The following is a 25993-nucleotide window of genomic DNA, read 5'->3' on the forward strand; positions in this document are numbered from 1 at the left end:
CTTGGTGGGAAGCTGACCTGTGGCCCAGGAGCCAGGCTGCTGCAGTGAAAGCTGGCAGGGGGACCAGGCTGCCTTCCCGGAGTCAGTCTTTCAGGGCAGGCAGATCTATGACACTTTGCTCAATGGGGTGCCTGGCTTCTTGGAGAGAGTCTGTTTGGGGAAGTCACTTCCAGTACAGTTTCCATGAGGTGGACTTCCGGCTGAGGACACTGGGGCCAGCTGAGAGCAAAACTATAATGTTCTCTGGTCCTCTGGCCTGGCCTCTATTTGTCCTCTGCCTCCACACCCAAATTCACTTCCAACTACTGGTATCAGCTTAGAGTTTTGCCTGCTGCCTGCCTCTCTGGCCTCGGGCCCTGTCTCGGATGCGGAAGCCAGGCAAGGCTTCAGGTCTGATCATCCCTGGTTCTAGATTCAGAGTCCAGAGTGCTAACCATGACACCATGGAACCAACTTCATCCCTGATTCCAGAAGGGCTTTCAGTCACGAGTCTCTCAGTCACAGGGAGGGTGGTATTGAAGAACCTCCTGGTAAGCAGAGGCCTTGTTAAAGTGCTGAACGGGGCTGGCCCTGCAACTACCCGAGGAACAGCCCCGTGCATGCGCAGAAAAGCCCTAGCAAGAACCCATGCCTCAGCTTTCCTTGTTTCTTGAGAGGGAGAGAAAGTGGTAGAGGTTTCAGGGAGCAGTTCCTGAGTTTCGGGCTTGAGTGCACCAATTTAGGTTACTTCCCTTCAAGCCACTGACGTGGTGACGTGGTGCATGCTGGGGGCAGAAGTTGGCTGAAAAAGCTATTTAGGCTATCCCTGAATAGACCATGCCTGGCAGCTTTCATTAATAAGGCTGAGAGCTAGGCTGGGTAGCTTTCTGGCTTTGCGAGCCACACTCTTTACCCAAGTTCCTTTCCCAATATGAACGTCTCTATCTAGTAATCATGACCACCACCATCCCAGTGACAAGCGCGCCCATTTCCTGCACTCGACACTGAGTGCTTCCACTTACTGTGTCTTGGTAACAGTTTTGAGAGGCAGGCTGATAGAATGAGCTCCATTAGACAAAGTGAACTCTTCGCTGGAGGTGCTCTTAGGCCCCACAGCCTTGGAGAGACTGAGAGCAGGGTCCATGCTCCCTGGCTTTGAGTTCTGCCCTTGACCTTCAAGGGACTCATTTCTGTGGGTGGCCAAGGATGAGAACCAGGCGAGAAGAGCTCTTTCAGGTCGGCGACACAGCTGTAAATTCCCTCTAACTTTTGGGTCTCTAGCTAAATCTGACACTCTTTGCTAGCATGTCCCGTCAAGTCTGGGGGGAAATGGGGGGAAATGGAGAGTTGTTCTCTGATGGGATTCCCCTGTCACTCAGGTAGGGCAACTTGGAGGTTCTAGAACCAAAGGCCTTCAAAATCTTAAAAATCAAATTGTCTTATTTTGATAGCTGCTTGTGAAGAGTGAGTGATTTGGGGGAATGAGGCCAACTTTTAAAAAGCCTAAAACTGAGGGAACAATGATGTCTCTGGCAGCCATTCCGTAGGAAATGACCTGGAAAGCTAACACGTATGCCCACCTAGGACTCCGCAGGAGCTCCTTGGGTGTCCCTGGCATTCCTACCTCTCTGGCTCCCACCCAGCCGCTGTAGGGAGAGGAGAGCAAAAGTGGTGAGGCATATGAGACACCCACGGGGGCAGACCCTGGGGAGGGGGAGAGGAAAATCAGGAAATCCGCATAGAGTCTAGCTGTTTGTCCAAGGACAGCAGATTGGATAAACACATTTTGTACTTTGGTACTCTAAGGTGCTATGATCTTTGATGGTAGCAAAGTTTCAGCCAAAAAGGGCAATCCTAAGGAAGTGGCATTAAGAGAAAGAGAGAGACAGACAGAGAGAGAGAGAGAGACAGAAAGAGTGAGAGAAAACCAGGGCTCAACACCATATATTTAGAGTGTGTACCACCGTATGCCCTATAAAGATGTGCACACGTATAAAACACTAGGAGCAAACTACCTAAAATGTTAATGGGTGTCTCCCAAGGATGGTATTACTGTTTTCCATTTAAAATCCTTCCCTATCACAAATGAGCATGCAAAACTCATAGATTCGGGCAGGGTGGGGGTGAGATGGAAAAACACAGTTAACAGAAAACAGCTTTGTATGTTGAGGTGGGTGAGTTTTTGATTCTTGAGCTCGTTCAAGGTAAGAGCTATTCTGACTTTGTTGTGAAGGGTTAGGGTACCTGCAGAAATAGCTCAAATCATTGGGGCAGTTTTTTGTGTGTGTGTGTGTCTCTTTTTTCATGAAAAGCTGAAGATGTGCCCAGTTCCGAAGCTCGGTATAGGGCAATCCACTCGGGATTCCAACCCCCATAATGACAGTGTGGCCACAGGAATGCCCCTCTGTCTGCGACCCAGCTTCATCATTTGTAACGTGGGAACAGCCACCCTTACCTCATAAGTCAGAAAAACAATAGCCGTCATCCCAGCAGGCCCCTGCTGTGTGCTCTGTAGTCACGTCTCCAGCCTCCATCTCACAGATGAGGAAATTGTGGCTTTTAAAGGAGGAGTAAAGGGCATGCCCAAAGACCTGAGTGGAGTCAGGACTCAAACCCAGGTCCCCGGCTTCAGAGACAAGCCTCCTTCCGGCCTCAGGTGGATGGAGCACTCTGTGATCTGATAAGCAGGTGGGCTGCCAGGATGAAGATGGCAACAACCTAGCCTATTATCTTTGTTGTGAATGCCAAAATGCTTTTGCGCTGATATATTTAGAACCTCCTGTGGAAGAGGAGACTGAAAAAGATCGCTGATTAGATTGTTTTGATTTGTGAAGGGAAAGTGCCTGCCACACAAATCCACTTTCCTGCTGGGCTCAGCCTCTTGAGGAGGGCCCACAGGGATGAGGTCCCTGGCGACCTGGGTTTGAGTTCTCACACCTGGTTTTTAACTCTGGGCCCTACAGGAAGTCGTTTCTGCTCTAAATCTGCAAGTGGGGCGGGTCATTCCCAGAGCTCAGCGGGCTGCTCCTGACACTCACATGAGATGCGGTAGGACCGGTGATCATGGTTGTTGCTGTGACCGCATCCATAGGGCAGAACTGCCCCATTGGGTTTCCTAGGCGAATCTTTATGGGGGCAGGTCGCCAGGTCTTTTCTGTTGGGGGCCTTGAACTGACTCTGACTTTGCTGACAGGGTGACTAACTGTCCCTATCTGCCCATGAATTCAGGGGCATTCCAGAGATGTAAGAATTCCCTCACTAAAACTGGGAACCTTTTAGACTCCACCAGTAACTGGTCCTGTAACCCTGGCCAAGTCCTTGGTCACTCGAGCTGCCTCTGTAGTGTAAAGAGAATTGGACTAAGTTCAGGTTTGGGGGGTGCTTCAACTCTCGGCTGTGGCCCCAGGGCAGAGGGCTTAGTGACAGGCAGAGCTGGCTGGTACGGGGAGGCTGGTGGGCATTCTGGCTCTAGAAAGTGTTCTGGACTCTCCCTGACGAGCCTGGACACGTGTTCCCGGAGCTGCCAGTCTGTGGGACTGGCACTGCTGGCTACGGGACTGGCAGGGAGGGCTCCTGCCTGAATGCGCAGGCTTGAGGCTGGGGCGCCATGAGTGCAGAGGGTCGGGGCAGGTGAGCTCTTACCTGTAGGCCGTTGGGGTACACGTCGCCCTCGGAGACAGAGTCCAAGAGGTCCTCCTCATCCAGCGTGGCTCGCTTGTAGGTCGACATCTGCAAGGCCAAGTGCAGCACGGACTCCCTCAGTGTCTCCATGGCTCTTGCTCGCCAATGGGGAAGCGACCAGGGCGCCCCGGCCAGGACACCGGGGAGGAGCGCACTGGCCCGCCCACGGCCAAGGAGGGGGGGGTCTTCGTCCCCCCGCCCCCTCCACGCTTATGCAACGCCACGCCTCACCCCGAGCACCGACAGCGCAGCAGCCACCGGGTGGGGCGGCCACAGGTTCCGCATGCTGCGCCCGGTGACACCCGGGTCCCCGCCGCCACTGCTGGGCGCCCGGCAGGAGGCAGGGCCAAGCTGCCGGGGCGGGGCGGGACCAATGGGCGGGGCGTACTCAGCGCCGGGCTCCGGTTCCCACTCTAGGCCACGCCCTCACTGGAAAGACCCTCCCACCGCTTCCCCACCAGCTCCGTGATGTGCCAGGGCAGGAGAGGGCAGGGGTGCTTCTTTGCCCCGAGATACTCCACAAACAAGTGCCTAGGGGCCAGGAAGAAGTCTTGGGGGCGATCCTCCTTTCTACAAAGAAGCTTTAAGTCCCACCTCCCGAAGGGTCCCCAATAGAGATCCAAAGAAACATGATTCCTCCCCTCCGCCCCCCTGCGCCCCCGCTGGACCCAAAAGGTAAAAGAGAAGTTCTCCCGTCTTTTGACGAGGTGGGGCAGGGGGCTTCCCCCATTTGAACTAGAATGTTTAGTGAAAAAGAGTTCAATGTAAAAGGCAGGGAGAGCAGAGGACTCCCCAGTTTCCCCTTCTTCTAGCCCAGCGGTCTCAAAGTCAGAGTTCACCAAGGAGTTTCAGGAAGTTCCGGGGAACCCCCTTGATAAAGGATGAACACTGTATGCCGTGTGCACATGCATTGGGAGTGGGGTGTGTGGCCTCCATGCTAGGAAAGCACTATGAGCCACTTTGGAGCAAGTAAAAAACCAAACTAACCAGATAGGCCACCTTCCCTCCCACGGTCCCTCAGCAAGTGCCCCCTCCCCAGCCCACGCACAGTCTTTTGAAAACAGAGATAATTTATTTTCAATTTGTTGCTGTGAGAATACAGCAGAACACACAGCAACAGATTCAACCGTGCTTAACCCAGTGACTCAGAGGATGTCCCTTCAGTTCTGCAGGGGTTCTCACCCTCCTTTCCCAGGTGTGCCTTGCCTCTTCATACACACAAACACACACACACACACACACACACACACACACACACACTACCCTTTGCATTGCTGTTGACAATTTGATCCCATATAGACAGACCGTAAAAGAGCACAGAGCTCAAGGCAGACATTCTTCACCAGTTAAGCTACATTGTACCTTGGTTTTAAGATTTTGGGGAATTGTGGTTATGTTTTTGGTTCAAGGTTCAAAGATTATTTCAGAGTACTAGTTTCTGGGGTTCGTCAAGATCCAGAAAAATATGGATTCCATGAGAATTTGAGATTCTGTTCCGCATTTCCCACCTTTTGATCAGGAGTTTTCTTTTTTCTTTTTTTTTGATCAGGAGTTTTCTAAATTATCTTTGATCAAACTGTTCAGTAGTGGTAGCGAAGCACCATTCAGTTCTGGCTTCATGGCAAAGAGCCGACCCATGGTCTTAATGAACTGCAAACATGGCCTTGATCTACCAGACATTCCTTCCCATGACCACAGCCCATCTCTAGCTAGGGAGCTAGCCCTAACCCATCTCTAGCACAGACTCAGTCCAATGGCTCCTTCCCAAGTTCCTAAAAAATTTCTAAAGGCTCTTGCTGGCTTTCAGACAGCAGAGACTTCAAGGCAACCCCATCTAACAGGCTACCCTATGCCCACAGAGGGAGGGGACAGACCAGTCTCCGCACTGATGGAGGGCAGAAGTACATCTATCTGGGAATGAAGGGCATTTGAGCAGCCTTCTGGAAGATGAGGGAACAGAGCCTTGGGCTGATGGTGGTCTGAAGGCCCATGAGGCAGCATGTAGTGCGCAGAAACTCAGGTCTCCTCAACCCTAGGTATGGAACCCAGTGGATGAGGTGTGGGCCTTCAGGTGCATGTTCTCCTGTGACTGAGGAAGCTCAGGGCGAGCCCAGGATTTCAATTCCAGCACCCAGTTGAAGCGTTGTATGCCTGGGGTGGAGAATGAATCTCTCTGAGCTCACATGTCCACCTCTTTCAGTGGGGAAATTAATCGAAGTTACTAGATGTCAATTTTTTTTTAAGGGAAAAGGCCTGTTTTGGACTGAACTGTGCCCTCCCTAGATCACCAAATAGGTATCCGTGTGTCAACTTGGCTGGGTAATGGTTCTCAGCATTATATAATGATCCTCCATTGTGTGACCTGATGTAACTGCCCTGGGTTATGAATCCTCACCTCTGTGATGCTACTGAGGCAGGACTAGAGGCTGCCATCAACAGGTTTAGGGGGTGTCTGCAGTCAGTCTCTTCTGAGCTATAAAAAGGATTCAACAAGGAAGCAGAGATCAGAGGAATCTACTACCACCAAGGCAGATCCAGGAAAAGAGTGATCCATTGAACCCAGGGTCCCTGTGCTGAGAAAGTCCCAGGACCAGGGTAAGACGGAAGATGACAAGGACCTTCCCTGGGAGCCAATGCAGAGAAAAAGTCGGCTCCTACCCCAATACCTTGAATGGGAACTTCTAGCCTCTCGTCTCACTGTGAGAGAAAGAATTTGTTCCCTGGGGTATTTCTGCCAAAGCAACACTAGATCACTGAGAAGAGACTCTTGAAAAAGAAATTCCATTCTCCAAAGAGCTTCCCAGGCAGACACAACCCATTGCTGTCAAGTTCATGCCAATTCATAGCAGCCCTACAGAGAGCAACGGCCCCGTTGGGTTTCCCAGGCTGTAAACTGCACCGAGGGGCCAGCGGCTGGTGGGTTCTAAGGTCCGCGGCTGCATGCTGAGCCACAGTGCCCCAGAGCCCCTGCAGTCCGGCATAAAGACATGAACCAAACCCATTGCTGTGCTTCTTGGGGATCTAGCTCTGGCGCGAGGCCTTTGCTGGTTCCTTTACATTCATCAGGAGTCCATCTGTGCTTAAAAGCAATGACTGTGCCTTCCTGCTAACCTAAAAGTTGGCATTTCAAGTCTATGTCGAGGCGCATCTTCTGAAAAGCAGCTACTGAAAACTCTATAGGACACAGTTCTCTTCTGACACACACGGGGTCGCCAATGAGTTGGACCCGGCTAAGGGCCATTGGTTTCCACCAGGCGCCTGAGGTAAGCCTCTGGCACTTCCCCTGAAGCAGATATAATCGTGCAGCCTCTTACAGAGAAAAACAAGACTCAGGGAAGTCCACTTGCCCAGATGCAGATAAGCAACGGTGCCTCCTGCTTGCCTCTCGCTTCCAAGACCATCTTTCTTTTAAAAAAATTTTTTTTAATTATTATTTTTTAACAATTTATTGGGGCTCATACAATTCTTATCACAGTTCATACATAAACATACATCAATTGTATAAAGCACATCTGTACAGTCTTTGCCCTAATCATTTTTTCTCCTCTTTTCTTTTTTTACATTTTATTAGGGACTCATACAACTCTTATCACAATCCATACATATACATACATCAATTGTATAAAGCACATCCATACATTCCCTGCCCCAATCATTCTCAAGGCATTTGCTCTCCACTTAAGCCCCTTGCATCAGGTCCTCTTTTTTTCCCCCCTCCCTCCCCTCCCCTTTCCCCCCTCCCTCATGTGCCCTTGGTAATTTATACATCGTTATTTTGTCATATCTTGCCCTATCCGGAGTCTCCCTTCCCCCCTTCTCTGCTGTCCCTCTCCCAGGGAAGAGGTCACATGTGGATCCTTGTAATCAGTTCCCCCTTTCCAACCCACTCACCCTCCACTCTCCCAGCATCGTCCCTCACACCCTTGGTCCTGAAGGTATCATCCACCCTGGATTCCCTGTACCTCCAGCCCTCATATGTACCAGTGTACAGCCTCTGTCCTATCCAGCCCTGCAAGGTAGAATTCGGATCATGGTAGTTGGGGGGAGGAAGCATCCAGGATCTGGGGGAAAGCTGTGTTCTTCATCGGTACTACCTCGCACCCTAATTAACCCATCTCCTCTCCTAAACGCCTCTATGAGGGGATCTCCATTGGCTGACACTTGGGCCTTGGGCCAAGACCATCTTTCTGAGAAGATCTCCTGACCACCGTTCCTCTGCATCCCACCCCACCCTTTGCAGGCAGAGCCTCCCCCACCCTCTCCCTCATCGCCTGGTTCTGTGGTGCACACAGCACTCAGGGCTGGTCCATTCACATCCTGCAGACCCCCACCTCCCAGGATTCCCTCCAGGTGGCCAGGGCCAGGCTGTTCTCTGTGGTCTGGGAATGAATGACACACATCGCCCATAATCCTCCCAAGGCTGGAGCCCTCCTCCTAATGCAGCTCTCCGAGGCTGAAGGACGGGGAACCACAGCCCCCCACATTGCACCAATAGCAGCACTACTCCCAGGGCCGGGACCTTCCAGCACAGTCTGCGTAGATCCCCAGGCCCACCGGAGCCTTAGCTTCTGCAGGCCTCGCTCCGATGGTACAGAGTAAGGATGGGAGGGGCTGGGCAGAAGGAACCTCCTATTTGGACTCACTGGTACCATTCGGAGGTGGGCAACCCAGGGAAGACTCTTGAACCTTGTGTCCTATAAGTAATTGTGTAACAAGTGTGAATAACTTACACTGCATGGGTACTTGCAGTGGTTCCCCCCAAATCCATTCATTTCAGAATTATAGCAGCCCAACGAGGGTGGGACTAGCTTTGTCAGCCCCATTCTACAGATGAGACAACTGAGGGACAGGCAGGTTGAGCCACTTGTCCACAATCACAGAGCTGATAAGTGGCAGAGTGGAAACCAGAACTGAGGTTTAGCTCCAGGATATTCTTCTGCCTGTTAACAACGAGTACTCCACTTTATACCTATGGGGACAGGGGCTAGCCAGGAGGGTGGGTTGGCTGGCTAGAGGGAGAGGGAGCTGGGATGTGGCTCCTCACCTGCCTGACTCCAAACCCCGAGTGTCCTGACTTCTTTACGCTGTCTCCAGAGAACGGAGGCCACAGAGTTACTTGTGGCAGAGCCGATCCTAGACCCTGCCTCCCAGACTTCTTCTAGTCTAAGCGGGAGCTGCTCCTTCAGGCAGGCGCCTCGTGCTGCAGACTGCTGGCTGGCAGCATGGCCTCACTCGTTCTCCTGAATTGCTTCCTTTGTGGCTGTGGGTGCCACACCCAGCACCCTGAGCTTCAGGGAAAGGGGAAGAACTTCTGAGGCTTTGTGGGGGAGCCTCTGCTGTGGATTGCTGGCTTCTGCTCTGAGCCCCCTCGAGGAGAAATCTGGACTGAATGTGGGCCTGGTGTCCTTGGGACGGACTTGGCTCCCAGCAGACTGGACTGGCGGTCTGGTCCTCCCCAGTCCTCCTGACCCCCAGCTCAGACTGAAGTGATGAAAGCCAGGCAGACGGAGGGGCAGCCAGCTCTGGAAACCCCACCCTGTGGAGAACAAAGGCCCGGGGTAAACAGAAGTGGAGATGCTAGAAACACAGTGTCTGACAACAGAGGAGGGCAGGCCCTCCAGGCCCAGTGGCACTGGGCATGATTCCATCTGCCCCAACTGCATTACTCACTCCGATGGCTCTTGTGTGTGGTTTGCCAAAGGCGGGGATCTTCATGGAGTCTGGGAGCATGTCAGAGGAGAGTGAAATTCAGAGGCCTGGGACTCATCGGCCACACCCTCCTAGCTGTTTTCACATTTTATTTTGAAGCCTCGGCTCCTTGGGTACATTGTCTTTTCTGCCCCCCCCCCCCAAAAAAAAGAAAATAACACAAAAACAAACCCAAACCAACAACCATGCACCACCAAGACCTCCCTCAACCTGGAAACCACACAGAGTGGTCATCAAGTCAGTTCTGACTCGTGATGGTCCCACGTGTTGCAAAGTAGAACCATGCTCTTGAGTGTTTCTAAGGCTGGGACCTTTGGGCAGAACATCACCAGGCCTTTCTTCCTCAGTGCCTCTGTATAGGTCCACACCACTAACCTGTATTAGTAATTGAGAGTTTAATCATTTGTGACACCTACCAGTTCCTGGATCTGGTGCTGCTAATTGTCTTGGATCAGTTAACTTATTACATGCTATCTACTACACACGCGTGTTAACCAAATGTTTCTATTTGACACGCACGAGGATATCATAGATCCAAGCCTCGGTTCCAGTTCCCACTCTGCCACTTTCCAGCTCCGTGATGTTGGGCAGGAGACTCAGGCTTTCTGTGCCTCAGTTGCCACATCCATAGAATGACGATGGTTTGTAGTGTCTCCCTCATGCGAAAACCACACTCATTGCCATTGAGTCAATTCTGACACATAGTGACCCTATAGGAAAGGGTCGAACTGCCCCGGTGAGTTTCTGAGACTGGAACCCTTTATGGGAGTAGAAAGTCCCATCTTTTTCCTGTGGAGCCGCTGGTGGTTTCAAACCGCTGATCTTGGCATTCATAGCTCAATATGTAACCACTACGCCACAAGGACTCCTCCAGCACCCTCACAGGGCTGTTGCAGTACTGAAGTGCGTGGATATAGGTGAACCACGTAGAACAGAGCTGGGCACAGAGCAAGTACCCACGCAGTGTTAGCTGTTGTCATTTCTACAAGGTGGCTTCAACATGTTTGTGGGGCAAATCTCGTTTAATCCCATTTCGCCATGAACTTTCTGAAGCCCAGATGTATTAGAACTACTTAGAAGTCACACAGCATAAATACCTGTAATGGATCCTCACTACCTAAAAATTAAAGTCCAAACTCCTTAGCCTGGCCTTGGAGGACTCCTCAGTCGGCTAAAATCTACCTGTCCCGGCTCATCCCGAACACCCTCTTCCACAATAGTGCGGCTGTCATTCTGACCCCTCACCTGCCAGGAGCTCATGAAGCCCCTGATACTGGGCGGGCCCTGGGCTGCAAGCTGACAGGGAGCTCCGAGAAGCCATGGCCCTCACTTGAAGGCAAGGGCACGGGGCACCATGAGAAGTCCAGGCTGCTAACAGTCTCTTCCGAGAAGACAGCAGCCCTCCCAGCCTGGTGGATGGATCACCTGATCTGGACCAGAGTCCCAGGACTGGGCTACCCAGTGCTGGCCTGGCCGAGTGGGCACACAGCGGGGGAGCTGGCTTACATCTACTGGCTGGGCCCTGACTCACCTGCCTCAGGGCGCCGGGAGGTGCTGAGAGCCTTATCTAGTGCTGCCACCCACTCCCTCTGGACCCACTGTAGAGGCCACTCCCACCCCAACTCCCTAACCTGGCCAGTAGCCTCTCCATCACTCCTAGGCCCAGGCTGCTCACTGTGCCGCTGAGCCTCCTACTCCCACTCCCTCGGCCATGCATGGTCCCAGTCTTGGCTCTCCTCCCGGCCCAGGAAGCTTCCCCTGGATCAACCTCTGCCTCTTTGCCCTTCAGCTATAACACCCTCCAGTCTCTCATCTCCTGGCAGGCTCTAAACAGAACTTTCTAGATGAATTATGTAATCCATCTACTCCTCCACTCTTATGCCGACTCTTTGGAGCGGGCTGACTAAAGACCACAAACCTTGGCCTAGTTTCCAAGCTCTCCCTTCCTCCCTCCTACACTAGGAGCTGGCTCCCCTCTAGCCGCCCCTCAGTGCTCTGCCCCATGTGCTGGAACCTCAAAGAAACACTCCGGGCTTCCCTCCTCACACTCTGCTTCCAGCTCCCAGGCCCCCTGCCCCACCCACCACCATCTGTCAAGTGATCCTCTTCTCCTGGCCCTGACCCCTCTTCAGCCCAGGGGCACCTTCCTCCAGGCAGCCTTCTCTGATTGCCCTGTGGCTTCTCCTCTGTCTGCTCCAAGCTCAGCATCGTGACCCAGCAGCAAAGTATAGTTGTATGACATTCACAAAGTCACCTCACCTGCTTTCTGGGCTTCAGTTTTCTCATCTGTCAAATGGAAATGACAACGAGATCCACCCCAGAGGATCTTTGTATTAAACAAAGCAAGACTCCCCCGAACCTCTTAGCCCAGGGTCTGGTGAAGACTCCCCACTTGGCCAGTGCTAGTACAGGTGGTGGTGGGCTCAGAAAGGACCAGCACTTCACATTGCACGGAGGGTGATGGGAGAGGGCTGGGGAGGAATGGTTGGGGAGGCCCTGACTGGGGCTATGGGTGAGCACTCATCAGCTGCTAACAGAATGACTGGCAATTTGAGCCCATCTAGCGGCTTTGAGGAAGAAAGACCTGGCCATCCTCTTCCATCAAATCACAGCCTAGAAAACGGGGGTGGGGCAGCGGGGGAGGGGTTCTACTGTTACTTGGCTGGGGCTGGGGGGAGTTGGAACAGACTCTGCAGCTTCCCAAAACAGCAGCATTACAGGCCTAGAGGCTCCAGGGGGCAGTGAACACCCTCGGCTGCTCACCACAATGTCGGGAGTTTAAGTCCACCGTGGAAGAAAGGCCTGGTGATCTACTTTTGTGAACTCACTCCCTGAAAGCCGTGTGGAGGTCAGTTCCACTCCAACACACACGGTGCGTCATGAGCCAGAGCTGACTTGATGACAATAAGCTGCCGGGCACTGGGATTGGCCCATTCATCTCCTTCATGCTCCTTCCCTGCAGAGTACAATAACTGAGGGACAGGGAGGGTTAGTCACTTGTCCCCAGTGAGAGATCTCTAACTAGCAAGGCCTGGATGTAAATCCTGGGGCATCGAACCCAAAGCTTGTGGCTTTGCCGCTCTGTTCCCCACCTGATCCATCTTTTCCAATTCAGCTGACACCTCCTAGCCAGAGGACGTCTGCTGCGTTATCTACTCTGACCTCACAGCACTGAGTTTTGAGGCAGGTAACTGGTCTCGATTCCAGGGCCACCTCTACAAGCCCCGACCTTCCTGTGCCCCGGCATCCCTGGTGTGGTTTCCTAAGAGGAGGACACCCAGGACGGGAATGTCCCAAGCTGGAGAGGCCGACACATGGGCCTGCGCAATCTGCTGATCTCATCACACAAAACTGAGGCCAAAGTTAACCCGTCTCATTCGATGATATTTATCATTGAGATGACGGAACTGCCTGGCTGAGCTGTAATTAGGCTCATCCAGGAAGCAGCTCCTGGAAATGGCTGTAATTAGTATTTATGTTATCTGTGTGGGTGGGTGGGGACTGGAAAGAGGGAACAGGAAGTAGGTGGGGCAGGCAGCTTTGGGGGACTCCTGAGACCAAGGTTGCCTGGGGTTCTCACCTCTGTTAGTGCTGGGCCCTGTGCCAAGCAACTCTCTCCCACCCCCAAGGTGACTTTTTATTTAATTTTTTCCCTAGACTGTAAACTTTTAAAAAAAAATCACTTTATTAGGGGCTCGTACAACTCATTGCAATCCATCCATACATCAATTGTGTAAAGCACATTGGTACATTCACTGCTCTCATCATTCTCAAATCATTTGCTCTCCACCTAAGCCTCTGGCATCAGCTCACTTTTCCCTTCCCTCCCCACTCCCTACTCCCTCATGAACCCTTGATAATTTATAAATTATTATTTTGTCATATCTTACACTGTCCAATGTCTCCCTTCACCCACTTTTCTATTGTCCGTCCCCCAGGGAAGAGATTATGTGTAGATCCTTGTAATCGGCTCCCCCTTTCCAACCCACCCTCCCTTCACCCTCTCGGTATCGCCACTCGCACCACTGGTCCTGAAGAGATCATCCGCCCTGGATGCCCTGTGTTTCCGGTTCCTATCTGTACCAGTGTCCATCCTCTGGTCTAGCCGGATTTGTAAGGTAGAATTGGGATCCTAGTGGGGGGCTGGGGTGGGAGAGAGGAAGCGTTTAGTAACTAAAGGAAAGTTGTATGTTTCATCGTTGCTACATTGCACCCTGACTGGCTCTTCTCCTCCCTGCGGCCCTTCTGTAAGGGGATGTCCAGTTGCCTACAGATGGGCTTTGGGTCTCCACTCTGCACTCCCCTTCATCACATTTGATGTTCATGAGAACCCTGAGGTGGGGGTTACAGGAGAGCAAACAAGGCTCAGAAAAGTTCATTCACTTCTGAACAGTCATACCATCTTTCCTCACTAGCCCAGGTGATGCCTGAGGACAGCAGAAGATGATCAGGGCTGGGGCTAGAAGGCAGGAGATGCAAATTCTGGTCCCAGTTCTGACACAGCCATGCCCTGGCCTTAGAACAAAGTGAGTGTGTATCTGACAGCTTAGCGTAGCTGGAAGCTTGGACTTGGGAGTTCCCCTCCTTTCATTCTAACCCTTTGGTCAAGCCACTTTGCCATCTGAGCCTCAGTTTCCTCATCTGTGAAATGAAGATAGCATTGTGTCTCCCTCACAGGATTTCAACAATTAGCAAGTACACCTCCCCCCACCGACTGCCCACAAAAACAAAGAAACAAACAAACAAACAAAAAAACCCTTAGAACAACGCCTGAATACCCTTTCCATTTATGGTGAAATGGATAGACTTTAAAGTCAGGTATTCATAAATAAAACAGGGAGGCAGTACGTGTTGGCCTAAAACAATGGTTCACAGACAGGGTTAAAAACCCAACAGAGTCCTTTATTTTAAAGCAACCCACGCCCATGAAAGTAGCAATCACAAAATCAAACTAGGTGTTCCATTGAGCAAGTGACTACACAAGATTTCTTTAATGTAGCGAAGAGCAAGAATGCCACTCTGAGGACTTAGGGGCCCCTGGGCCAGCCGTGGGAGTTTCAGTTGCCTCGTCTGCATGGGAAAGGGGAGCACGAATGAGGAGGAGTGCAGAAGCATGTCTGCAATTGAATGACTGTGCTGGGCAAGAATACTGGCAGCCCCAGGGACAGCCAGAAGAACAGGCGCATCCCTCCGTAGAAATGAGGAGGGTAAGGTAAGGGTCCAGCACAGGCTTTACACCTGCTACCAGGAGACACCGGAAAAGGACATCTCGCTTGGCAAAGTCATCAGTCATAATTTTTTTAAAAAAAACAGGAGGCCATCAGGCTGGTCTGTGGCTTCAACACTGGGTTCCCACCTAACACTTGTGAGGGCAGGCAGGTGGCACACAGGGTCACTGCGAGTCGGAACCCACTGGACGGCACCAGCGACAAGGACCTGAAGAAGCATGGAGCATTCGGGTCGGAGAGACTCCGGAGCAATCTGCGACGTGCGGATCACACGACCTTGCTTGCTCAAGGTGAAGTGGACTTTACGCACTCGCTGACAAGGAACAAGGACTACATACAGCCTGCCGTGTGGTTCACAGGCCCTCACATCTGGACCGCTAAGCAGGATCATGATACACATAATGACAATTTGTGAAGATTTTCATTTTATTGGGTCCACAGCCAGTGCTCATGGAACAGCAACTGTGAAATCAAACACCATTTTGCACTGGGTCTATCTACTACAAAGACCTCCTTTAAAGCATTAAAACAGGGAGGGGGAGCGGGGAGGGAGGGGGGAAAAGAGGACCTGATGCAAAGGGCTTAAGTGGAGAGCAAATGCTTTGAAAATGATGAGGGCAAAGAATGTACGGATGTGCTTTATACAATTGATGTATGTATGGATTGTGATAAGAGTTGATGAGCCCCTAATAAAATGTTTTTTAAAAAAATAAAAATAAAGTATTAAAAAAGGAGGAAGCGCCTTGAAGACTCAGGTGCGCCTGACCTAAATCATGGTATTTTCAATCATCTCCCATGCATGAGAAAGGTGGACAGCGAATAAGGAAGACCCAAGAAGAGCTGGAGCCTTTGAATTGCGGTGTTGGTGGGGAATATTGGATATACCAGACTGCCAGGAAAACCAACACATCTGTTTTGGAAGAAGTACAGCCATAATACGCCTTAGAAGAGAGGCTGGGAGGGTGGGGGGTTTCATCTCATGTACTTTGGACATATGGGGAGGGACTAGCCTGTGGACAAGGGCCTCATGCTTGATAAGGTAGAGGACCAGAGGGAACAAGGAAGCCCCTAGACAAAATGGATTGATGCAGTGGCTTCCACAAAGGCCTCAAACACAGCCTCACAGCTAAGGATGGTGCAGGACCAGGCAGTAGTTTGCTCTGTTCCACAAGGTCGCTATGAATCAGAATCAACTTGGGGCCCTGAACCACAATGCACTCTCATCAGCCTCAGGCAGAAGTCAGAAACTGGCAGTCCACAGGTCAAATCTGGCTACAGATGTGAATTTTTTGGCTCACAGTCCTGTAAAATTGTTTGAAATGCCAACATTTAGAAATCAGGAGGTTTTGCAAGAGAACCAGGATCTTCAGCTTTTGTCAAGGGAAATTTTTTTTAAAGACTTGGCAATGTTCACCCACATTCTCGCGTGGCAGCAGCCAGCTGGGACTGAAAATGGAGTGGCGAAGACATCTGACTTCCTCCAACCTCACGGAGAAGAACCATCCACATCAGCTCAAGGCTGTTTCCTATGAGGCGGAGATCAGCCATACTTCCACCCTTTAACCTCTTTACTAGTTGATACCAATCATTTCCACCACGCTCTCTACATCTCTGCTGGACTCGGTGGTTCTTTGACACACTGATAGCTCACTTGTGGATAATATTCACAATTATGGGGTTGATTCGGAAGAGCCAAGATACAAATCAGGACCAGGAGAGACTCGATGCAGTACTTTGCTCAGGACTGCCTCTTCTCAGCTCTGCCTGCAGCTCAGAAACCAGCAAGCCTCTTGCCTGAAGGTGCTCTGCTTCTGCGCTCCGCAGCCCAAGCCGCCCACTGGGCCATGTCCTGCTGCCTCTCGCTGTCCCTTGCGGTCTCTGCTCTGCAACTGGTTACAACTCTGTCTCTTGAGTCTAGGTTCCTAGAGCATGGACCCCAGGGCCAAAGGATGCACTCCGTTCCCATCCCTTCTTCTTGGTTGTAATCCAGACTCCTCCTTTCTGCCTGTGGATTGGCCGAAGTGGCACGGAACTGACCGACCCCCTTGTGAGGGGTCCATATGCCTGATATACACAGTCCCACGCCCACCCACTGTGGACGTGTTATCAGGAGAGACCAGGCCCTGGAGAAGGAAATCGTGCTTGGTAAAGTGGAGGGGCAGTGACAGGGAGGAAGGCCCTTGACAAGACGGATAGGCACAGTGGCTCAGGCATCGGAACAATGGTGATGGGGCAGGCCTGGGCAGTGTTTCCTGCTATTGTACACAGGGTCACTGTGAGTCAGAACCCACTGGACGGTACCTACCAACAACACACTCACAACAGTGACATGCAGTTTGTTTGTTTGTTTTATTAGCAAGCTGTCCAATCTCCTGGCGGGCCATAAGCACCTCCTTTGCATGGTGTTACCACTATGGGCTGTGAGGTAGTTTACTATGCCAGCCTGGCCGATAAGCACAAGTGGGATTAATTGAAGGGCAGAGAGTAAAGCCCTGCCATCCTCTGCAGACAACTACTCCCCCTTTGAAAAACAGCTGTGGGCCTGTTACGGTGCCTTGGTGGAGACTGTACACCTCACCATGGGCCACCAAGTCACCATACGGCCTGAGCTGCCCACCATGGACTGGGTATTGTCTGACCCACAGAATCATAAAGTTGGACATGCACAGCAACACTCCATTGTTAAATGGAAGTGGTATATACGAGATCGGGCCAAAGCAGGACCTGAAGGGACAAGCTACATGAAGAAGTGGCCCAAATGCCCACAGTCTCAACTTCTGTCACATTACCTCCTTTCTCCCAGTCTGCACCTATGGCCTCCTGGGGAGTTCCTTACCATACTTTAACCGAAGACCAAAAAAGTCATGCTTGGCTTATGGATGTCTCTGCACGATACACAGGTGCCACTCGTAAGTGGATAGCAACAGCACTGCAGCCCCTTTCTGGGATCTCCCTAAAGGACAGTGGTGAAGGGAAAGCTTCCCAATGGGCAGAACTTCAGGCAGTGCACCTGGCTGTACACTGGAAAAATGGCCAGATGTGAGACTGTATACTGATTCATGGGCTGTGGCTAATGGCTTGGCTGGATGGTCGGGGAATTGGAAGGACCATGATTGGAAAATTGGTGACAAGCAGGTGTGGGGAAGAGGTATGTGGATAGACCTCTCTGAATGGGCCAAGAAAGTAAAGGTAATTGTATCTCGTGTGAACGCTCACCAAAGGATTACCTCTGAAGAGGAGGACTTTAATAATCAGGTGGATAAGATGACACGCGCTGTGGAGACTGGTCCTCCTCTTTCCTCTGCCACCCCTGTTATCGCCCAATGGGCACATGAACAAATTAGACATGGTGGCAGGGATGGAGGTTATGCATGGGCATAGCAACATGGACTTCCACTCACCAAGGCTGACTTTGCCACTGCCACTGCTGAGTGCCCCATTTGCCAGCAGCAGAAACCAACATTAAGTCCAAGATATAGGACCACTTCCATCATGGAGGGGACAGCGTTTTATTCTTACTGGAATAGACACCTACTCTGGGTATGGATTTGCCTTCCCTGCACACGATGTTTCTACCAAAACTACTATTCGTGAACTTACAGAATGCCTCATCCACCGGGATGACATCCCACAAAGCATTGCTTCAGATCAAGGAACTCACTTCACAGCAAATACAGTGCGGCAATGGGCCCATTCCCATGGAATCCACTGGTCGTATCATGTTCCTCATCATCCTGAAGCTGCTGACTTGATAGAACGGTGGAACGGGCTCCTAAAGTCACAATTACAGCACCAACTAGGTGGCAACAACTTGCGGGGCTGGGGCAATGTTCTCCAGGAAGCTGTATACGCTCTAAACCAGCGGCCAATATATGGTGCTGGGCTCCAATAGCCAGAATTCATGGGTCCAGGAAGCTGGAGTGGTACCACTCACTATTACTCCTAGTGATCCACTTGCAGCATTTTTGCTTCCTGTCCCAGCAACCCTGTGTTCCTCAGGCCTGGAGGTCCTGGTCCCGAAGGAAGGAACTCTCCCATCTGGAAACACAGCACGGATTCCACTGAACTGGCAGCTGAGAATGCCCCCTGGGCACTTTGGACTTCTCATGCCTTTGCATCAACAGGTCAGGAAGGGTGTCACTGTACTAAGTGGTGTGATTGATCCTGATTACCAAGGAGAAATTGGACTAGTGTTACAGTAAAGAAGAATATGTCTGGAATCCTGGAGATCCCATAGGCCGACTCTTAGTGTTACCATGCCCTCTGATTAAAGTAAATGGTAAGTTGCAGCAACCCAATCCTGACAGGACCTATAATGACCCAGACCCCTCAGGAATGAAGGTCTGGGTCACCCCACCAGGCAAAAAACCGTGCTTGCTGAGGGCAAAGGTAATACAGAATGGGTAGCAGTAGAATGTAGTTCTACCTATCAATTATGACCACGTGATCAATTGCAAAAGTAAGGTTTGTAATTGTCAATGTGTTTTCTTTTTATGTGCTTATTGCATATCTTTCCTTTGTTCAGGTATGATATATCAGATACAACTGGACTCAGTGTGTTTTCATTTATATGTATGATAGATGATTGAAGATAAGTATAAGTGTGATTTCATCAATGTCTGGAAATTATATAAGTGTATATGGCCAAAGAATTGTGTACAGGTGCCAGGTTGGCAAGGGGTGGATTGAGATAGTTTATTGTGCCAGCCTGGCTGATAAACACAAGTGGGATTAATTGAAGGGCAGAGAGATAAATGGCTCGGTGAGCCTCACCTTTTCTTGTCTCCCGCTCTTTAATCATCGGACCAGTGTGCAGCTGCCTTGCTTGTTCTGTGCCTCAATTTAGAGGCCACACTACCTGTGGGACGCCTAGCCTGTGGACTGTGTTGCTGTACGTTGAGGTCCCTTTAAGACCATTCCAATGAAATTTACATCTCCGGAGCTGAGGACTGACAGTTGGTGACCTGGCTGACGGTAGGTGACCTGCCTTGCTGTTTGCTGCCTGTGATGGGATAGCCTAGCTCTCTCTCTCTACAGAAGATGACCTGGCAGCCTTCAAGACTTGAAGGACTGCCAGTGTCTCACAACTCTCTCATGGGAGTGAGTCGTACGGAGCCATTTGTACTGCTTTATAATTTAACTGTTCATTTCTTGTGTTATATATCATCTATCTATCTATCTATCTATCTATCTATCTATCTATAAAAATTATCAGCAACCTAGTTTTATCTCTCTAGAGAACCCTGTCTAACACAGGCTGGAATTGACTCAATGGTGTTGCAGAGACTAAAGCCAAAAGAGGCACGAGAAGTGACCGACTGCCCAGCACAGGCTCTGCAGCCTTCCCTCCCCTCCCCGCTGCAACACCCCCGCCAGCTGCCACTTCTCATCAAGCAGCAGCTCTATTCTCAGAGGAAAGGGAAAAGTGAAATATTCCTTGCACCCATGTGGCTGTCAAAAGTGGGAACAAGATTTATGTGACGCTTAAAGCCAGGCGAGACTAATCTGTGGTGACAGCCCGGTAGCCTCGGGGGACAGGACTTAGTGGAGCGGGGCACGAAGGACCCTTCTGGGACTGAGACTGCTATGCATCTTGATTGCAGTGTGGTTACATGGGTGTCTTCCTTTGTCAGAAATTGGGAACATTTGTGCATCCTTCACAGGCCTCTATATGTCACAGGCCGCGTGGTGGTGCGATCGGTTTACACTGAGTTCTAACAAAGGTGGCCGGCGGTGTAGTGGTAAACCACCAGCTGCTCTGCGGGAGAAAGATGGGGGGATTCCACCCCCGTAAAGAGTTAACAGTCTTGGAAACCCACATGGGGCCGTTCTACTCTGTCCTATAGGGTCACTGCAAGTCGGAATGAACTTGAGGGCAGTGAGTGAAAGTTTTTGAGTAGTACTAACCAAGTTAGTTAGAACCTGCCCAATGGCCCATGGAAGAAAGGCCTGGCAATCCGCCCCTGACAATGATCCACTCCCTCACTCCCTGCCACCAAGTCCACGCCAACTCACAGCAACCCAGAGGACAGGGTAGAACTGCCCCTGTGGGTTTCTGAGACAGTTATCTCTTTACGGGAGCGGAAAGCCCAGTCTTTCTCTTGTGGAGTGACTGGTGGTTTGGAACTTCTGACCTTTCAGATTGCAGCCCCGCGCGTAACCACTACGCCACCAGGGCTCCTCTCGGATGACTAAAACTCAGAAAGCCCATGTACTCCACACTACCTGGGGCTGCCATGAACCGGCATCCACATGACTCCTTCGGGGTGCTGTTGATTTCGTATGTATGCTGTGCCTCACCCCATAAAAGCAGGAGAAAGGAATAATGGATTGGGAAAGTTTCATGTGTCAAGGAAGATGGGGATCGATCCCTTTGGGGAATGTGAGAGGAGACCCAGTTGAAGGTGCCCTTGGGAAATCCACCCAGCCCTGTGGTGTGGCGCAGGCTAAGGCTCTGAAATGTCCCTCCTCAAAGACCTGTGGAGACCCGCATGGCCCAACACAAGTGCCATGGGCCACAGGTGGCTATTTTAATTAAAATTAAACTCAGACAAAAATTCAACCACTCATTTGCACCAGGCACATTCCACATGTGCAAGTCACACTTGGTTAATGAACGGTACACACAGAGCATTCCCTCCATCACCGGCCATTGTACCGGACAATGCTGGCATGAACGCCAGCTAGAACACTGATGTTTGGGGGGTAGGCAGGCACCAGTCATTGTAGCGCCGTGTCTGACACACACAGGTGCTCAACACACAAGGAAGGATCGAACAAATGAACTGATGGAGGGACCAGAGGCCAACAGTCAGCCCTGGGTTTGAATCCTGACTCAGGTCCTCGCCAATGTGTACCCCCAACCCCCACTCCCACCTTGCACACCTGCCCTCTGAACCTAGTGTCCTCTCCATAGGAGATGGTGTGACAATCTCTCCCTCCTTTTCAGGACTGGGCACATAAGACTGATGTCCTCAGGAGCGCTCAGAGCACCTTGCTTGTAAAAGATCTCTGCCAGCGAGTGGATTCTGACTCACAGTGACCCTACAGGGCAGGGTAGAACTGCCCCTCTGAGACTACTCTTGATGGAAGTAGAAATCACCGTCGTGGCTCTGAGACTGTAACTCTTTTTTTTTTTTTTGAGACTGTAACTCTTAATGGGAATGGAAAGCACAATCTGTCTCGTGAGGAGCCAGCTGATGGTACTAGGCCACCAGGACTCTGCTGAGAGCACTGGAGACCCCCAAACAAAAACCGGCGGGAGAACCGATGTGTCAGTACGTCGACCTGAAATTCTAGTCCCGGACAGAGGCCTGGGAGGGGTGTGAAGGGTAGCTGGGTCTTTTCTGTGCATGGGAGCAGCCTTTGGGAATGAGAGGTGGGTAGAGATATATAAAACAGGCCCCGGGCCCGCTCTGCGGGTTAGGAAGGGAGGGCTGCTGGCCCCTGGGCCCAGGGCCGGAGCTGCGCTGGCAAGGAGGAAGAAGCCACAAACACTGCAACAGTGGGGAGGGGCTTAGGGGGAGGAAGAGTGGCCGGGGAAGGCCCCTCGGCCCCCGTGGAGGGTGGCATCCACCAAGGCAGGGTGGGAGAGGGCCCAGAGTGGCTGATGCTGGGAGCGGGGCAGGGCTGACTGGGCCCCAGGCAAGGGGCTGCTGGCCCAGGTCTGCATTTCAGCATCTCTCCTCTATATGTAGGCTTCACAGCAGTGAGGAAGGTCAGCACCCATCTCCATTCTTTCAACCAGCATTTAGGAGGCACCTACTAGGTGCCAAGGAGCCCTGGTGGTATGGTGGTTATGCTCTGGGCAAAACTCCACAAGGTCAGCAGTTATTCAAAACCACCAGCCAGTCGCATGGGAGAAAGACGGGGCTTTCCACTCCTGGAAAGAGTTACCATTTCGGAAACTCACAGTTGGACCCTGCCCTCTAGGGTCGCCGTGAGTCAGCATCGACTCGATGGCAGTGGGTTTGGTTTTGGTTTTGGCTCACCCTGTGCCAGGAAGGAGTAGCTGGAGTGGCTGCAATCAGTTACCGCCCACCAACCAACTACCCTCCCAGAGAGGAGCCCCTCCGAAGGAAGGCCTGAGACCTGCCTCCAGAAGGTCACAGCCCAAAGACTGACCCTGTGGGGCACAGTTGGCCTTGGCCTACTGAAGGCTGCCCGATGGGTTTTTGCCTCCTCTGCCAGGAAATGGTGTTGGCGCTGGGAATGTGTCACTGAACAAGACAAAGTCCTTGCTCTCTGGGAGTCTGAATTCTAACAGTAGAATAACAATAGACAATGTTGCTAATAGAAATACCAAAAACAGCTAGCATTTATTGAGGGTTTTGTGTTTTGTTTCTGTTAGTGCCAGCATATTGTTTTAAAAGGAGCATAGTACTCCATGGGTAATAGTCGCTATTTTTTTCAGTAATTATTTTCTGTAGTTCTTGTGCTACAAGGTGAGACCTCAGGGGCTGGTTTCTGTTCCAGGTTTGAAGAGCACCTCCGGGCAGTAGTCTAGCTGAGTCCCTCAGCTTCAATCAGTCAGTAAGTCTGTCTGTTTTGGGAATTTGAGGTTTTGCTGCTCGCTATTCTTCCATCCTACCAGAACCCACCTAGTCTTCTACTGTGGCCCTGGCTGCGCAGGCAGCAGCAGTGGCGGGGCACCAGCTAGTTCCTCTGGTCCCCAGGGAAGTGAGGCCATGTTCACGTAAAGGGGCATACCTCCTGGTACTGCGGTTTGCTTAGAGACCACCGATCTAAAGCGAGTGTCGCAAGGAAGCCGACTTTGGGGGTTCCCGGGGCCTATGAACATTGAACTCACACTAGCCTGCGGGTCTGTTATGTGTGTAAGGATATGAAGGACTGTGAGAATCACCAAAATGCGACACAGAGACACAAAGTGAGCACATGTTGCTGGGAAAACAATGTGGGTGGACTTGCCGCAAACTTTCCATTTGAAAAAAAAATGCGGTCTCTGAGGCATCATGATAAAAGCAGAGCGCAGCAGAACCAGCTGGGTCTGTGTAAACACACAAGTGCTTTTTAGCACATTAGCTCGTTCTGCGTTTCTGCAGCTAATTCTATGTCTTCCACTGACCCCCATTTTATAGGTGAGCAAACAGACAGAGAGGAGCTAAGGTCAAGCTCCCCCAGCTGTAAGTGTGGAAGCTGGGCTCTGGACCCGGACACTTCAGACTCTGGAGTCTCTGCCCTTAACCAATGCACTAATTATCTCACTGCAGAGTGACTGGTGGCCTAAGTGGTCACAGGCAGGCGGTGTGACAGAAGCCAGTGTTTAAGGAGAAGGAAGGTCAGGATGGTTGAAGGGGAGGGACCCCTCTCTGACCTCCATGCTACACCCCATGCTACAGATGAACTCACGGAGGTTCTGAGAGCACAAGCCCCTGGGGACAGGCAACCAGAGACATGGCGAGGACACGACGCCAGGGCTCTGGACTCTCCAAGGCTCAGTGCTCCTTCTGGATCCTGCACCCTGGGCCTTGAAGGCTTGGTGCCCAAGGCTGAGCCAGGCAGAGAGTTGCCCCTTTTTCCCTTGCACCCACCATCTTCTGGGTTCCTTGTGAGCCCAGACCACCCTGTGGTGACCTTCTGTCCACAGGACCCCACCAAGGCCATGCTACACTGGCCATTCATTAAACTTGCTGCTCTTCACAGTAATTCTGCGGGGCTGATACCAAGTCTCCGCCCCATGGAAGAGAGGACAGACGGTGGGGTCAAGATGCAAGGGGTGTGTGACCGTGGGCAGGTCACGTCCCTCTCAGCCAGTTTCCTCCCTCTCCACAATGAGGGCACAGCAGGGGCTCAACAGGCAGGGCTCTGCTGAGTGTGCAACGAGACTCAGTGCATAAAGGTACACGGTGCATGTTCCAAAAGGGGATGCCTTTAGACACGTGCTGGTGCTTGCTGGGAGAAAGGCAGGCACACGGGCACCCACGAGGCAGTTCTCGCACTCAGAGGGCACTGTAGTTACCTGTCCACGCCCCCTCCCCAGGTCTGGGGGACCAGCTTCCAGTGCAAAGGGTTCGGGTTTCTTTGCTCCTCTAAGGCAGTGGTTCTCAACCTTCCTAATGCTGCGACCCTTTAACAGTTTTTCATGTTGTGGTGACTCCCAACTATAAAATTTTCATTGCTACTTCATAACTGTAATGTTGCAGCTGTTATGAATCGGGCGACCCCTGTGAAAGAGTCATTTGACCACCCAGAGGGGTCGCGACCCACAGGTTGAGAACTGCTGGGTTAGCAGCTGAACACCTTAACCACTAAGCCACCAGGGTTCCCTAGTGGGCTGTTAGGCAGATAGAATCATTTTTTCACACATAGAAGAGTTCCCGGGACAGTGAGTACCGATGAGTTGGTTGCATGCACAGATGAATGGATGAGCCCATGAGCCTGAGCTCTGCTCCATGGCCCACAGGACCTTCAGGCTCTGCCTCCAAGCACCCACATGTCACTACCTGTCATTCCTTCCATGCAGGTCAAGATCGTCTTTCTCCCACCAACTCCTGTTGCCTGATGCAGCCTTGCTTGGTTCAAAAATGCCCTCAATACCGGGTTAGAACGCCACCTGCTCCAGGAGGCCTCCTCAGTCAGGACCCCCAGGGTTCTAGGGACGGAAATCCAGTCCTACATGGCTTGAAAAGCAAGCACCTAGGCTTGTACTCTCTGAGAAGGGGAGGGAGGGAGGAACAGGCATCAGGTGATACTGCTGGGCTTCTCTCTCTCTCCCCTTAGGTCCCCCCCCCTCCCTGTGAGTGTTACCCTCACTCTCTCGGAGAACCAGGCCTGGATGCCCTCACGGCAGTTGGGAACCCCAGAGACAAGAAACCCCTTTCTCTCTCTCTGTTAAATGTTAAAAGTCCTAGGGAAGAACTCTGTACTGAGGAGGAGGAGGAGGATCAGTCCCCCTCTCAAAAAGGGAGCTGCTGTTAGCAGAAGCATAAGGGAAGGTACCTTAAGTCAAAAATAGCCTATGCCCATGTCCCCTCCCCTGAAGCCCCTAGACCCACTCTCCTGGCACACTCTATGTCCCCCTCCCACAACTCTGCTAAGGAGGATGGGTATATGTGGCTCTCTCCCCACCAGCCTTCAACGTTTTACAGGACCAAGGTCCTGATCATCTTGGCGCCTTCAGCTTTGCCCCCTGATGGGTCAACCTCAGTCTAGACTTTTCCGACCCCATACTGCAGCCCCCTCCCCTGTCTGCAATCATCCAAGCGCACCCCGACCAGAAGCACGAGCTCGTCCCAGGACAGTGCCCCTCCAAACAAAAGCCCTGGCTTTGAGACAGCGCGAGCCTCAGACCCAGCTTCCTCTAACAACACACATGATGGCTGTGGGCCACTGGGGCGGCTGGGACCATGAGGTGGGGGACTGTTAGTAGGGTGTGT

The 25993-nt window shown here is 51.7% G+C and overlaps 1 protein-coding gene across 2 annotated transcripts in view; it reads right to left on the bottom strand.

Moving 5' to 3' along the window:
* ECE1 (endothelin converting enzyme 1) overlaps window positions 1–25993 on the bottom strand; it is a 121068-nt gene that overhangs the window by 56792 nt on the left and 38283 nt on the right. Inside the window, exon 2 of one of the 2 annotated variants that reach the window (XM_075551903.1) lies at window positions 3622–3708. In XM_075551903.1, coding sequence (XP_075408018.1) covers window positions 3622–3708 — 87 coding nt within the window. Of the gene's footprint in view, window positions 1–3621; window positions 3766–25993 lie in introns of those variants that run through there. The other variant, XM_075551894.1, reaches the window with a different exon arrangement.

This window comes from Tenrec ecaudatus, chromosome 1 (assembly GCF_050624435.1).
Source record: "Tenrec ecaudatus isolate mTenEca1 chromosome 1, mTenEca1.hap1, whole genome shotgun sequence".
NCBI classification, from domain to species: domain Eukaryota; kingdom Metazoa; phylum Chordata; class Mammalia; order Afrosoricida; family Tenrecidae; genus Tenrec; species Tenrec ecaudatus.